This window comes from Panthera leo, chromosome E2, assembly GCF_018350215.1.
Source record: "Panthera leo isolate Ple1 chromosome E2, P.leo_Ple1_pat1.1, whole genome shotgun sequence".
NCBI classification, from domain to species: domain Eukaryota; kingdom Metazoa; phylum Chordata; class Mammalia; order Carnivora; family Felidae; genus Panthera; species Panthera leo.
In genome coordinates, this window is record NC_056693.1 from 12,939,924 (window position 1) to 12,952,509 (window position 12,586).

A 12,586-nucleotide genomic window follows, 5' to 3' on the forward strand; every position below is an offset into this window, starting at 1 on the left:
TGGCCCAGAGTAGGCACACAAAAAATATTTGTTGATGGAATTAACGTGATAACACCATGTACAAGAACAGTCACTTAAAAGGCGCAAAACGCCAGGATTTTGGTGTTTCCATCTAAATTGTGTTTGCTTTTTCTTTTTTTAAATATTTTTTAAAAATGTTTTTATTTTTGAGACAGAGAGAGCATGAGCAGGGGAGGGACAGAGAGTGACCGAGACACAGAATCTGAAGCAGGGTCCAGGCTCCGAGGGGTCAGCACAGAGCACCCACGTGGGGCTCGAACTCACGGACTGTGAGATATGACCTGAACTGAAGTCAGACGCTTAACCGGCTGAGCCACCCAGGCGCCCCTGTATTTTCTTTTTAACTGAGAGTCTGAAGCCTTGAAAGGGCAAGTGGACTGCCTAAAGCCACACGGGTCAGTGAGGCAAGTGAGCAAAAGAAACCTAAAGTGCTGAGCGAACAGACTCAAGCACTAGGAGGCAGAGCTGCACTAACTTCTCCGAACGTCCCGCCTCCACCTCTTTGTCCCTGCCCTAATCTCCTCCCCGCCTGTAGTTCCTCCATCCCACTGCGGTCGCCTGGGCCGTGATGAAGCAGTTTCCGCCCTAAGAAGGGTGGTGCTTCTCCTTCTGCTCTCGCGAGGACTGGTGATCGAACACATTTCCTCTTTGCACTACCGCAGGGTTCCCCATCACAGTTCCGCCCTTACTACCCCCTACTTCCGGCCCGAAAAGCCACTTCCACCCCCAAAGGGGGTCGTCCCGCGGGGGCACGGGCCGTGGCCGGGTCCCTCTTTCCTGCCCATCCAAAGCCCAACTTCCGCCGCCACAGTCTCCTCCGCCGCGATCGACGCAAACGAAGCCGTCCCACCCCACAGCTCAGGACGGGCGCTCGATTACACTCCGGGAGAGGAAAGGGCGGGCAGGACCCAGGCTTCCACCCCCGTCCCCTAGGCTTTCTCCTTTGCCTGCCCGCCCCCACACCACACGCCCTCCCAGCTCGAAGCCGCATTCGCCCTCAGAGAGGCGGGGCGGCTCTTCTGGCCTCGCTCTCGCGAGAGCTCGCACTTCTCGCGATACCCGACGCCCGACTTGTGCGCCCGGGAAACCCCGTTGCTCCCTTTCCCCTGGCTGGCAGCGCGGAGGCCGCACGGTAAGACGGGCGCTCCTGCTCGGGCTGGGCGCGGGGCGTCAGGGGCCCGACTCCCCAGGCGGGAGTGCGTGCCTGGGGCCCCCGGGGAGACTGTGTGGGGCCGCCCCGCCCCCTGGAGCCGCAGCCACGTGCGAGCGGCAGGCCCGGACATGCCCGGTCTGCGAGGTCCGGGGACCGAGACTGGGCCAGGCGGGCGGCGGGGATGCAAGGAGGGGGTCCCCAGAATCAGGGGCTGGGGTCATCTGGCGTCTCCATCACGGCGCCAGGCCGTGCTCGTGCGACGCGCAGAGACCGTGAGCGGCGGTGAAGTCTAGCACCCACAGGCGCCGGGGCCTTTAGGGCCCGTATCTGAAGTAGGGCCTCGGGAAGGAACGGGAGTGCGGCGGCTGCGGTCGCGTGGGGGCAAGGCCCTGGCCCCTGTCAGCCGTCTCCACCAGTGCCAAGTTCACATGCTTGCTCTTTTTCTCGTAGATGCCTGGAGTTACTGTAAAAGACGTGAACCAGCAGGAGTTCGTCAGAGCTCTGGCAGCCTTCCTCAAAAAGTGAGTGTGGGGCTTCGGGCTCGGTGGATGGGGGCTGTGGTCTTTGCCTGACTCCTCCGCGGACGTTGTTTCTCTTCTCGGGTACCGGGAGGCTTGTGTGAGGTCTCCGTGTGGAGTCTGCTTTTCTGCCTGAGGCCTGGGTTTGGGTTGTGGCCGCGTTTCTGGTTTTTTTATATTCTGGGACACGTGGAGCTCCTGGTAACCTATGCATTTTGGGTTGAGCAGAGGGGATTTGGGGGCTGGAGTTTGGGGAGACTCCTGGATCGTCACTTTCTCACCGTTGGTCCCAGGTCTGGGAAGCTGAAAGTCCCTGAATGGGTGGACACTGTCAAGCTGGCCAAGCATAAAGAGCTTGCTCCCTACGATGAGAACTGGTTCTACACACGAGCTGGTGAGGAACTGGGGCCTCTGGGTAATGGGGGGGGGGGTGCTGGGTGACCCCTGGCACAAACCATACCTCCCTGTTCCCTCTGTGAGCTCTCCCAAGATTGCAAGAGGAGAGAAACTCTTTAAATTATAGTTGATCTACAGTGTGAGAAGCACTAGGCTATCGCTGCGTGCTTGTGTGACGCTCAGTAACTTCATTTCTGAGTCTGTTTTCGTTTGTAAGCGATTGATGTGAGGACCTGTGGCTTCCTCTGAAACTCTAGGGAAACCCAGGGTCAAGTGAATGTTCATCGTTTACTTAGAGGTAGTTTGTTTTAGAGGAAAGCGTTTACTGACGCTTCCATGTTCGTGGAGTCAAGACTCTCCCCAGTTCAGATTTCTCTCTGCCACTTAACTGTGTGGCCTCCATCTGCCTGTTCCTCTTTGTGTCCTCTCTGAAATGAGGTTAACGATTGTTAACAACACAGGATTGTAGTGGGAATCAAATGAGCTTATGACAGTTAAAACCTCTGTACAATACCCCTGTGGCAGAGTAGTCCTTCAAGAAAAGTCAGGTGTCCCATTTTTATCGTTCAGATCCATAGGCTGGTTTTCTCCTTGTCTCTCTAGAGAGACCATTTCTTTTAAGTGGTTGGGATCTGGCCGGGTCACTCCTTGCTCTAAATCTTGGTAAGTCCCAAGTACCCAAAACAAAGCCTTATGATCACCCTGTAACCATTTGCCAGTCCCCTCTCTTATTAGTCTACCAGTGATAAGTTCGAAGGAGTGACTTCAGTGTAGTGCCCAATGGCACAGTGCTAATTTTCACCTGTCCTTGACATTTCAAGTTTCTCCCAGCTGTCACTCCATGAAGGCCTAACTTAGGGATGGAGGGGTGGTCAGTGCTAGGTTGTTCAAGGCAGCAACCTCTGCACGGGCCTTCATTAAGGACCCTCAGCTTCTGCAATCTTTTAACCTTCAATCTCTGACCTAGGGGCTCCATCCTGGCCAAAGACTGTCTCCAGACAGGAAGTAGGTGGGAAGCACAGTTTAGAAATAAAGAAAGCTTCAGGGTGACTTTGAGAAGAGTTGGCCTTGGTACCAAGTCCCTTTGGCACTTTGGAATATGATGTATTTTGTAGATTGGTGTTGCTCTTGTGCATCAGATGTCCATGAGGTCCACTCTGTTTCAGGCCCTGGACGGGCAGAGGCCAACATGACTTGGCCACAGCCTCAGACCCCTGAGGATTAAAAGGTCAACTCTCAGGTGGGTAGGGTGGGTAGCATATAGCGGGGATCCCCACTCTGCTGTTAGGAAGAAAAAAGGGTTGGGGAAGGGAAGCTGGCTTGATTTCCCCAGGCACACATTAGTGATGGGGCCTGGATGAGACCACCACCCCATCCACCCATCTTGGGAAGCAAGGCTGCCTGGTCCTGAATGTTCTTTGGCAACGCCCCAAGAATCAGTTGGTCAAGGCAGTTTTGGATCTAAGATGAGGAGAAAGTCTACTGGCTTTTCCTATGTGGTCAGGTAAATCTACATATTTTGTTTAATCTGCCCTGTTGAAAACTTCCCACATAGTACTGGTGGTTTTCTGTTTTATGCTTGTTGTATTTTTGTAGATGGGGAGAGATTAATGTGAAATGAGATCGAGACCACCCTGGGCAGTACACCTAGATGAGCCTTAGACTGTTTCCTGGCCCCTTCTCTGACAACTCACACGGAGTGTGCATCCTCTACCTGCCATCCTGATCTCCCTTACTCAAGGTTTCCAAAACTCCCTTTTTGACCTCATTTCCCCAGCTGCCTTAGTGGCATAGCATAGTGACTCTAGACCAAGGTCTGTTGTGCACATTTTTGTTGGGACACTGCCACGCCCATTTGTTTACATGTACACCTGAGGCAGAGTTGCAATTGTGACGGACTGGTGGCGTCCAAAGCCAAAAATATTTATTCTGACCCTTTACTGGAGAAGTTTACCAGCCTAGAGTGCTCCCACCTAGTTGGGGTTAGCTCATACTCTGGGCAAGTCACTGGAGATACTCAGTTACCAAAGAGGAAACAGGTACAGACAGGTGAAGTGACCTTAGGAGAGCATGACACGCTGACTCCAAGCTTGGCAGACCCGAGTCTGTGCTGTGTTTGCATTTTCTCCTTCCCTGCATTGTGATGTCAAGGAAAGACCACTGTAGGGTTTGTGAGGGGAGGGGGTGTTGCCGTGTGGCCTTGGACAAGCCCCCTGGTTTCTTCATTGTCAGAAGGTCTTGCTTGGGAGGGAGGTGGGAATCCATTGTGTCTTGTCCAGCAGTGAGTGACTCCTAAATTGGGACATCTGAATGTCCCAAATGAAATCATTGTGGATGGGACCTGGTCTTCTCTGATCAGTGCATAGGGCTGGGCAGTCACATATGCTGTTATTGGAAAGGTCAAGGCCTTGGAGACATTTCAGGAACAAGTTAAGGGGTGACAATGTCCGGATTCTTTCCTTAGAAGCTTGGCAAAGAACAGTTATTAAGATGCTGAGCTGTAGGGGCACCTGGGTGGCTCAGTTGAGCATCCAACTTCAGCTCAGGTCATGTTTTCACAGTGAGTTCAGGCCCTGCATGCTGACAGTGCAGAGCCTGCCTGGGATTCTCTTTATCTCTCTCTCTCCCTCTCTCTCTCTCTCTCCCTCTCTCTCTCTCTCCCCTCTCTCTCCCTCTCTCCCTCTCTCTCCCCCTCCCCCTCCCTCCCTCCCTCCCTCCCCCTCTCCCCCTCTCCCTCTCCCCCTCCCCCTCCCCTGCCCCCCCCCCCCCACAATATAAATAAACTTAAAAAAAAAAAAATGCTGCGCTGCAAAGACATTTGTGAAACTTTGGTATACCAGGTGTTCAAGAGCATTGTGACCCTCTCCGCCTGGTGGCCCCTTGGGTGGGAGGATGCTACTGGTCCCTCCTTTATACTCTGAGGTGGGGAGTGACTCCTGGACACTTGGGACAGGATTTCCAAGAGGAGCAGAAAGTCTTACAGGGACTTGAGAAGCCATTTGTGACCACACCTGGCTTGCTGTCACCTCCTAAGCAGCACCTAGGATGGCCTGATTTGTGATGTTACAGCTCCACTTCAGAAGGATCGGGGCCTGGGTCTCAGCAGGGTGGGGGTGAGAAAAGGCCAATTATTTTGTAGAATTCTGTTATTTTGACTGTAATGCTTTCCGACTTGTAGCATTAATATTCTTTCCCTTTTAATAGGTCAGGAAAATAATTACCAAGAACTGGGGTGGGGGGTACCCTCTATCTGACACCACACCAGCTAGTTTTTTGCAGCTTAAGGAAAAATTTACAGCAGGCCCTCCACCTCCTCCTTGAAGAAACTAATAGTTGGACTTTACTGGAGCTTATTGTCTGCCACTCAGTCCTCAGGATTTGAGTAGGCTTCCCCTTGAGTCCCGTGGCCCAGGCCCAGACCGCCCAAACAGGGGGTGGACTCGGCTGAGAGGAGCAGTGTCGGGATTCACACCCTGTGTTGCCAGACGGCTCAGGGGTTGGCCATCTCTTTTTATACAGAGCCCGGATTGGGGCTAGGCTGAGCGTTGGTCCCAGCCTGGCCAGGCTTCTCCTGGGCATCTGTGTGCTTGGGAGTATTCCACTGACCCCTTCCTGAGGCCATTCTGCTTTCCTCAGCCCTGGGTAGAGCCCAGGTGGGAGAGCACATCTCCACCCAGGCCAAAGCATGGCTTGGCACAGGCACGGGAGGAATGGTGGTAGCTGTTGGGCATGTGAGCTGGTCTGGAAGTCTGGACTTTTCCAGTGATATCACTGGAAGGGGAGTTTTGATGCTGGAGGTGGTGTGGAGGTAGGAAGAACCAAGGAGAACTGTTTAAAAAAATTTTTTTTTAATGTTTGTTTATTTTTGAGAGAGAGCATGCGAGAGCATGAGTGGGGGAGGGGCAGAGAGAGGGAGACACAGAATCCGAAGCAGCCTCCAGGCTCTGAGCTGTCAGCACAGAGCCCGATGCGGGGCTCGAACTCACAGGCTGTGAGATCATGACCTGAGCCGAAGTCAGATGCTCAACTGACTGAGCCACCCAGGCGCCCCCCAAGGAGAATAGTTTTAAAGTGAGCAAAAGCTGGAAGCAGTGAAACCAGGGAGAGGTTGTACAGTGGTCCTGATAAAGGTGGTGAGGGTTTCAGCCATGCCGAGGCCCCCAGAAGCCCATGACTGTATCTGAAGACCATCTTACAGGGCAGGAGGGGTCTGGGTGGGGACAAGTGGTGTGGAAGAACTTCTTTGGGAGGAGTAGCCCACTTTAGGTGGTAAGTTCCACCCACCCCCAGCTCAGAACCCCACAAGGTCATGGATGTGGCCTGGCACCTGGTTGTTAGGAGTAAGTAGTTACTGGAGGAAGGAATCCTGATTTTTCCCCTCTGATCTGTAGGGACTAAAAGTAGTCACTTGGGCAAAACCTTATGTACTGATCGCTGGCAGCCCTGGAATGACCTGGAGTCCTTGCATCTCAAGCCCTAGTTCCCTCAAATTTCAGTGGCCCCCTGAGATAGAAAGCCAGAACAGTCTGTCCCTCCGTGCTATGTGACATGAGGCCAGTGAGTGCCTTCTGGAGCCTGTTTGCTTTTCTGTGAAGGAGAATAGCACTGGACACCCGTGCAGCTCTCAGGTGAGGGTGGGTGACTTACCGAGGCCGCACACCATCAGGCCAGGTCGTAAAACCATCTTACTGCCTCATGGGGGAGCATGAAAAGCAGATGGCACAGGGCCTGGTGGGCAAATGGCCCTGTTGAACAGAACAGTGAGGGATGGGGGACTTGTCCAAGCCGGATAAGAATCCTGTGGTTGCGGAAGGGGTGATGCCCGTTCAGGGTTGGGAACGTCACTGCATGGGGTGTCGGCTCTGACCCTGAGTTCTCCAGGGCCAAGGGGCTTAGGGAGCTGCGCTCAGGTGACATATCCCTGCTCGTACTCCTGCCCCTCAGGCCTGGACCTGGAGGTGGAAAGTCAACGGCTTAAGCATTTGCCAGGCTCTGCCCATAGGACCCTGGGCCCAGGCTCACGGCAGCTCAGCTGTGGCAGGCCGTCCAGTCTCCTCAGCTGGGCCCGGGGTGTAGGGCAGCTTGGCTGTGGGATAGCTGGGGTGGGGGCCCAGTCCTTAGTCTGTGTATTCTCAGTTTTCCGGGCTATACAATGGGAGGAATTAGCTGCTATGCACACAGTTATGTGTGTGACCTTGAGCGAGGCCCTTCCCTCAGCCTGCGTCAGCTATAGAGAGGACTCTACTTTGCTTGAGAAGGATCCTCACATCTCACGCACACCCCACCCAGCTTCCACAGCACGGCACCTGTACCTCCGGGGCGGCGCTGGAGTCGGCTCCATGACCAAGATCTATGGAGGACGTCAGAGAAATGGGGTCATGCCCAGCCACTTTAGCAGAGGCTCCAAGAGCGTGGCCCGCAGGGTCCTCCAAGCCCTAGAGGGGCTGAAAATGGTGGAAAAGGACCAAGATGGGTAAGCGGGGTTGGGGGGAATGGCTGGGACAGGGGTGATGGAGGACACTTGGGGTCAGATCACCTGTAATGAAGTTGTCTAGAGCCATCCTTCCCCCGTGTGGAGAGGTGCCAGGTCTGTCCTGCTGTCTGCACCTGCCCCTCAGGCGGGCAGGGGATTCTGCAGAAAAGTGAACAGTGAGGGGCCTCACCCCGACCTCTCTGGCTGACTACCCCAAGCTCCAAGAAGGTAATTTAGCGACTGTCCGCTTTCATTAGCCTGCTCGTTAACTTTTCCCAATTGATTTTTCGGGGCTTTTGATCTAATGCTTGCACAAACGACACCCTGGCAGCTCCCAGGGGGGCTCCCACTCCTGCCCCCAGCTCGTTAGAATGCAGCTGACTGGGGCCCTCAGTGGGACTTGGCTGGTGTCATGTGGTCCCATGGCCAGGTGCCTTCTTGGGAAGCCTGGCTTACATCCAGGGTGGGCCTGGCAGTGACATGGTTGAGAGCCTCCACTCATGGGGGGCTGCATGACCCTTCTCCCGCAGGGGACGCAAACTGACACCTCAGGGACAGAGAGATCTGGACAGAATCGCCGGACAGGTGAGGCCTGGGTGTGGGCCGGGACTGGGTCTCTTAGTCACTGCCTGGGATTTGTCAGGTCAGAATTTCCTACCCTGGAGGGCACAGCCCAGGCTGGTGGGGTCAGGGGCAGGAGAAAGAACGTTTCTGACTAACTTCCTGCTAGAGCTGGTTAGAAATGTGGGTGCCGGGACCCCAGGCCTGGCGTGCAGCTGGAATTGTTTCTCGTGCAGGACAGGTTTCTGCACACAACTCCCCTTTGCCCAATCAGCCTTCTCAGGACTCTAGCTGCAGTGTTTTCTCATTCTTCATGCTCACTGACATCAGCCGGGATGGCTGTGGAGAGAGTGGGGGAGGCAAGCCAGCTGAGAACAAGGGTCTCCATCCAGATCCCTGACTGGCTGGACACCTTGGGGCAGAGTCTGTTTGCCTGGAGCCAGTCCCATCTGTAGAATGGTCTACTCTTGCCAGCCTCCATAGGGTAGTGGTGAGGGCTCAGTGGGCTACAGCAGTGGGAGCCCCCAGGGCCAGGCATGAACCCATTGTTGGGTTTTTTCTTTCTGTATCATTGACTCAGGTCTCCTAGGAGCCTTGGAGGGCTCAATCACTTAGTCAAGTGTCAAAAAAGAGTAGAAGGTGTCAGCCCCCTGGGAGTCCGAGGGTTGCCTGGAAGGAGCCGGTGATCTCTTCTGCGCAGGGCAGGGCATAGACAGTGTGGATAGCAGAGCAGTGGGCAGGTGTTGGAATCCTGCTCCGCCACTCCCTTTCTTTTAGTCCCCGTTGACACTTCTGTAAAATGGGGAAATGCCCGAGGCTATAAGGATTAGATTGGATGAACACCGGTCAGACCACAAATCCAGGTGCCCGGCGTCCCTCGGGTGGCGGGTAGCTGCTCCAAAGCTCCAGAACACAGACCCCACGGCCGATCTTAATTACTCTCCCGTCTTTTCCCACAGGTGGCAGCTGCCAACAAGAAGCATTAGAACAAATGCTGGGTTAATAAATTGCCTCATTCGTAATCCTGGTCCGAGTCTCTTGATTGGCTGCTGTTGCTCTTCCCTTTGGGGGCATGAAGGAGGCGCCTTGAGCTTCCCTTTCCTCGTGAAAGAGGGGGACTAGGGATCCCTAGTGACTGATACCAGCAGCCACTAAAGCCTAAGGCCCAGCCTTCCCGGTTCAAGCAGTTCCACCCCCAGTGGGCCTGGTGCCCTAGCTGGACTGGTGGTTGGGTGGGGCCAGGACAAGAGGCCCTTGCACCTCCCCCACATCCTGCCTTTGCAGTTCTCAGTAAGATGAGAAACTGAAAAGGAGTGGCTTTCAGGCAGTGGCCCCAGCTGGGGCCTGGGCTACAGAGACCGCATTCTGTCCCTTCCTGCAACAAAGCAGGGCTGGGGCAGCCGGCCTTCATTTCTGGTGACTCCTTGAGTGCCTCCAGGCCAAGGTGACTTGGTGTGCATCATTTGTTGGCAAACAGACCACTGACCCTGCCTGAACCTTTGCTCTCTAGAGATCTATTGCCTTGGGCCCTTCTGGAGCTGGTTGTACCTGCCCCAGAGTTGGGACCCAGTGCCCTTTCCCACCCACACCCACCATCCTCCTAGTGGAGAGGTGCGAGAGGCACCTGAGCAGAGGTAGAGGGGCACTGCCTCTTCAGTCCTGTGAGGTGATTGGCTCTCAGGCATGAATGGGGCAGGAGCCTGCGTATGATTGGGCCCCTGGTAGGGGCAGGGGATACGAAGGGCACCAAGTGGGTATGTGCCAGGCCCCAGAAAACAGCCTGGAAAAGTGGCCCCTGTGGGACCAAACCCACCTCCTACCTGGGGAGTGCTAAGATGCTGAGCCTGAGCTGGCTTTGGAAGAGACCGTGCGAATGGGGAAGGGGCAGAGAGAGGGAGACCTTTGGAAGCAGGCTCCAAACTGTCAACACAGAGACCAATGCGGGCTCCATCTCACAGGCCACAAGTTCATGACCTGAGTCGAAGTTGGACACCCAACAGACTGAGCCATCCCGGTGCCCCAACTTAGTTTCTTATTCTTGAGGGATCTGGGGAAGTACCATATAGGTAGATTGTGCCATGGCTCAGGACATCACACCAAGCAGACAACCAGTTACCAGAGAACAGCAGAGTCCCTCACCTGGTTGGAAATGAAGCTGGCCTCTCTCCCAGCTTAGAAGTCAGTGCTGAGGGTGCCTGGGGGGCTCGGTTAAGCGTCCGACTTCAGCTCAGGTCCTGTCTCACGGTCTGTGAGTTCGAGCCCCGCGTCGGGCTCTGTGCTGACAGCTCAGGGCCTGGAGCCTGCTTCAGATTCCGTGTCTCCCTCTCTCTCTGTCCCTCCTCTGCTCACGCTCTGTCTCTCTCTTTCAATAATAAACAAACGTTAAAAAAAGTGCTGGAAGACTTGTACTGAATAAACAGCCTACCACATGCAAAGGCACTTTGTATCACCTAACACAAGGCAACCTGCTGAAGGTGCCCAAAAGCCCCCACATTTTAGATGTAGTGAGAGTAAGTCACAGGGTGGGTAATTTGCCTATGTACTATAGGGGGGTGGCAAAGCCGGAATTTGGACCCGGGCAGCTGGGCTCCAGCCACTACGGTGCATTGCCCGCCTCAGAAGTACAGGAAATGGGGCAACGAGGTAAGCGGGGTGTGGACGTGCCCAAACAGTCCAGTTCGGCCTCAAAGGCCTGCAATCCAGCAGCTGCGCCTCTCCAGCCGCTGGGGGGCAGTCGAGGGCCTGGAAACAGCCTCAGCAGATGCAGGAGGTGAATTATAGGGCTGCAGCGTCTGCCCAGGTTTCTTGAGGCGGGGGAGGGCGGGGGGGGGGGGGGGCGAGGATCATAAGGAGGAGCTAAAGCAGAGAGGGGCTGGTGACCTGCTACACAACAAGGGTCACAGCAGAACACCTGGGTCCCTGGAGGGAAGGGGGAGGGCCCCAGGCCAGAGAAGCGGAACTGTGTCCTAGGAACTGTGATAAGCTCACTGTAGTATTCTTGTAGCCTCACAAGGGGGACAAGCGGGGTGATTACAGGAGAAGAAACTGAGGTTCAGACCACCAGTCAGTTGGCAGAGCTGAGATTGAAACAGAACTGACATTCAAACATGAACTCCGGAGGCCCATGCTCTGTGTGGGTGACAATTGCATTTTCATTTATAAGTCATGAAATGCTTCAAGCAATCAAAACAGTATACCTATTAGTGTAAGAAAGACCCATGTACCCCCTACCCAGCTTAAGAAGTAACACAAGACCTAAAACTGGCACAGACAAAGCCTCTGTACCAGCCCTCTGAGGTCACAGCCCTCCTCGCTTGCCCCAAAGGGAACCCCCTCTCAGGAACTGGGTGTCGCTCACCTGCATGGGTTCCCTAATTGACTACAGATGCATGTGTCCCTAACAGCACCCAGTGTTGCTTCGCCTTTTGAAAACAAGTCAACTGTTTCATGCTACACGTCATTTTCATGTCATTTCTGAGACGCAGCCCTGTTGACAAGCAGAGCTCTGCCTTTTCTCCTGCTGAGTATTACTCTACCGGCTGCCTACACCACAATGTATGCGTCCCATTCTCCTGTAAATGGGCTTTCTGTTTCCCAGCTTCTGCTACCAAAAATCTCTCTGCAATAAATGTTTTTCCCTATGTGTCTTCTTAGGTGCATGTGTGACTGTCCCCTAACGGCTCACAAACATCTCAACAACCTCATGTAATTCCCCACCCCCACTCCTCAGACCTCATTTTCCTTCCACGTGACCTAAAATGATGCTCAAAGGTATGTGGGCCCACGTAAGTGACTTTGAATCTCTGCTCCACTACTCCCAAATTGTACTACACTGGGTAAGTGATGGCATCTCCTCTCTGGGCCTCAGTTTTCTCCTCTGTAAAATGGGGGGGGGGGGTGACCTACCTTACCTACTTGTGGGGAGGCTGACTCATGTCGAGAGCCCATCATGGCTCTAACTCCTAGGGTGCTGGGGACATCAGCTCATCTCACAACAGCAGGGAGATATTCTTGTTCTCATTGCTGAGATTAAAAACGCCAAGGCTGGGGCTCTCGGCTGGCTCTGTCAATAGAGCATGCAACTCTTGATCTCAGGGTTGTGAGTTCGAGCCCCATCAAGTTGGATGTAGAGATTATTTAAAAAAAAATTTTTTTTAAACGCCAAGGCCCACGGGGCACCTGGCTGGCTCAGTCGGTTAAACATCCGACTTCAGCTCAGGTCATTATCTTGTAGTTTGGGGGTTGGGGCCCCACATCGGGCTCTGTGCTGACAGCTCAGAGCCTGGAGCCTGCTTCATATTCTGTGCCTCCCTCTCTCTCTGCCTCTTCCCTGCTCGAGCTCTGACTCTCTCTCTCTCTCAAAAATAAATAACCATTAAAATTTTTTTTTTTTTTTGCTTTTAATGCCAAGGCTTAGAAAGCCACCACCTAGTCATAGAGCCGATCAGCCTGCCCCCATTTATT

The 12,586-nt window shown here is 54.2% G+C and overlaps 1 protein-coding gene across 1 annotated transcript; it reads left to right on the plus strand.

Moving 5' to 3' along the window:
* Nucleotides 1-1,054: 1,054 nt before the first annotated feature.
* Nucleotides 1,055-9,144, plus strand: RPS19 (ribosomal protein S19). The gene is made up of 6 exons (XM_042919709.1): nt 1,055-1,153; nt 1,625-1,695; nt 1,986-2,086; nt 7,378-7,561; nt 8,092-8,146; nt 9,082-9,144. The coding sequence occupies exons 2-6, from the start codon at nt 1,625-1,627 to the stop codon at nt 9,106-9,108; spliced, it is 438 nt and encodes a 145-aa protein (XP_042775643.1). The 5' UTR covers nt 1,055-1,153; the 3' UTR covers nt 9,109-9,144.
* The last annotated feature ends 3,442 nt before the right edge of the window (nt 9,145-12,586 follow it).

Excerpts from the sequence above, each read along its gene's own strand:
- RPS19 (XM_042919709.1), top strand. The coding sequence starts at position 1,625 with ATGCCTGGAGTTACTGTAAAAGACGTGAACCAGCAGGAGTTCGTCAGA. Across the intron at positions 2,087-7,377 it reads CTGGTTCTACACACGAGCTG|CTTCCACAGCACGGCACCTG; the intron begins GTGAGGAACTGG and ends CACCCCACCCAG. Across the intron at positions 8,147-9,081 it reads TGGACAGAATCGCCGGACAG|GTGGCAGCTGCCAACAAGAA; the intron begins GTGAGGCCTGGG and ends CTTTTCCCACAG.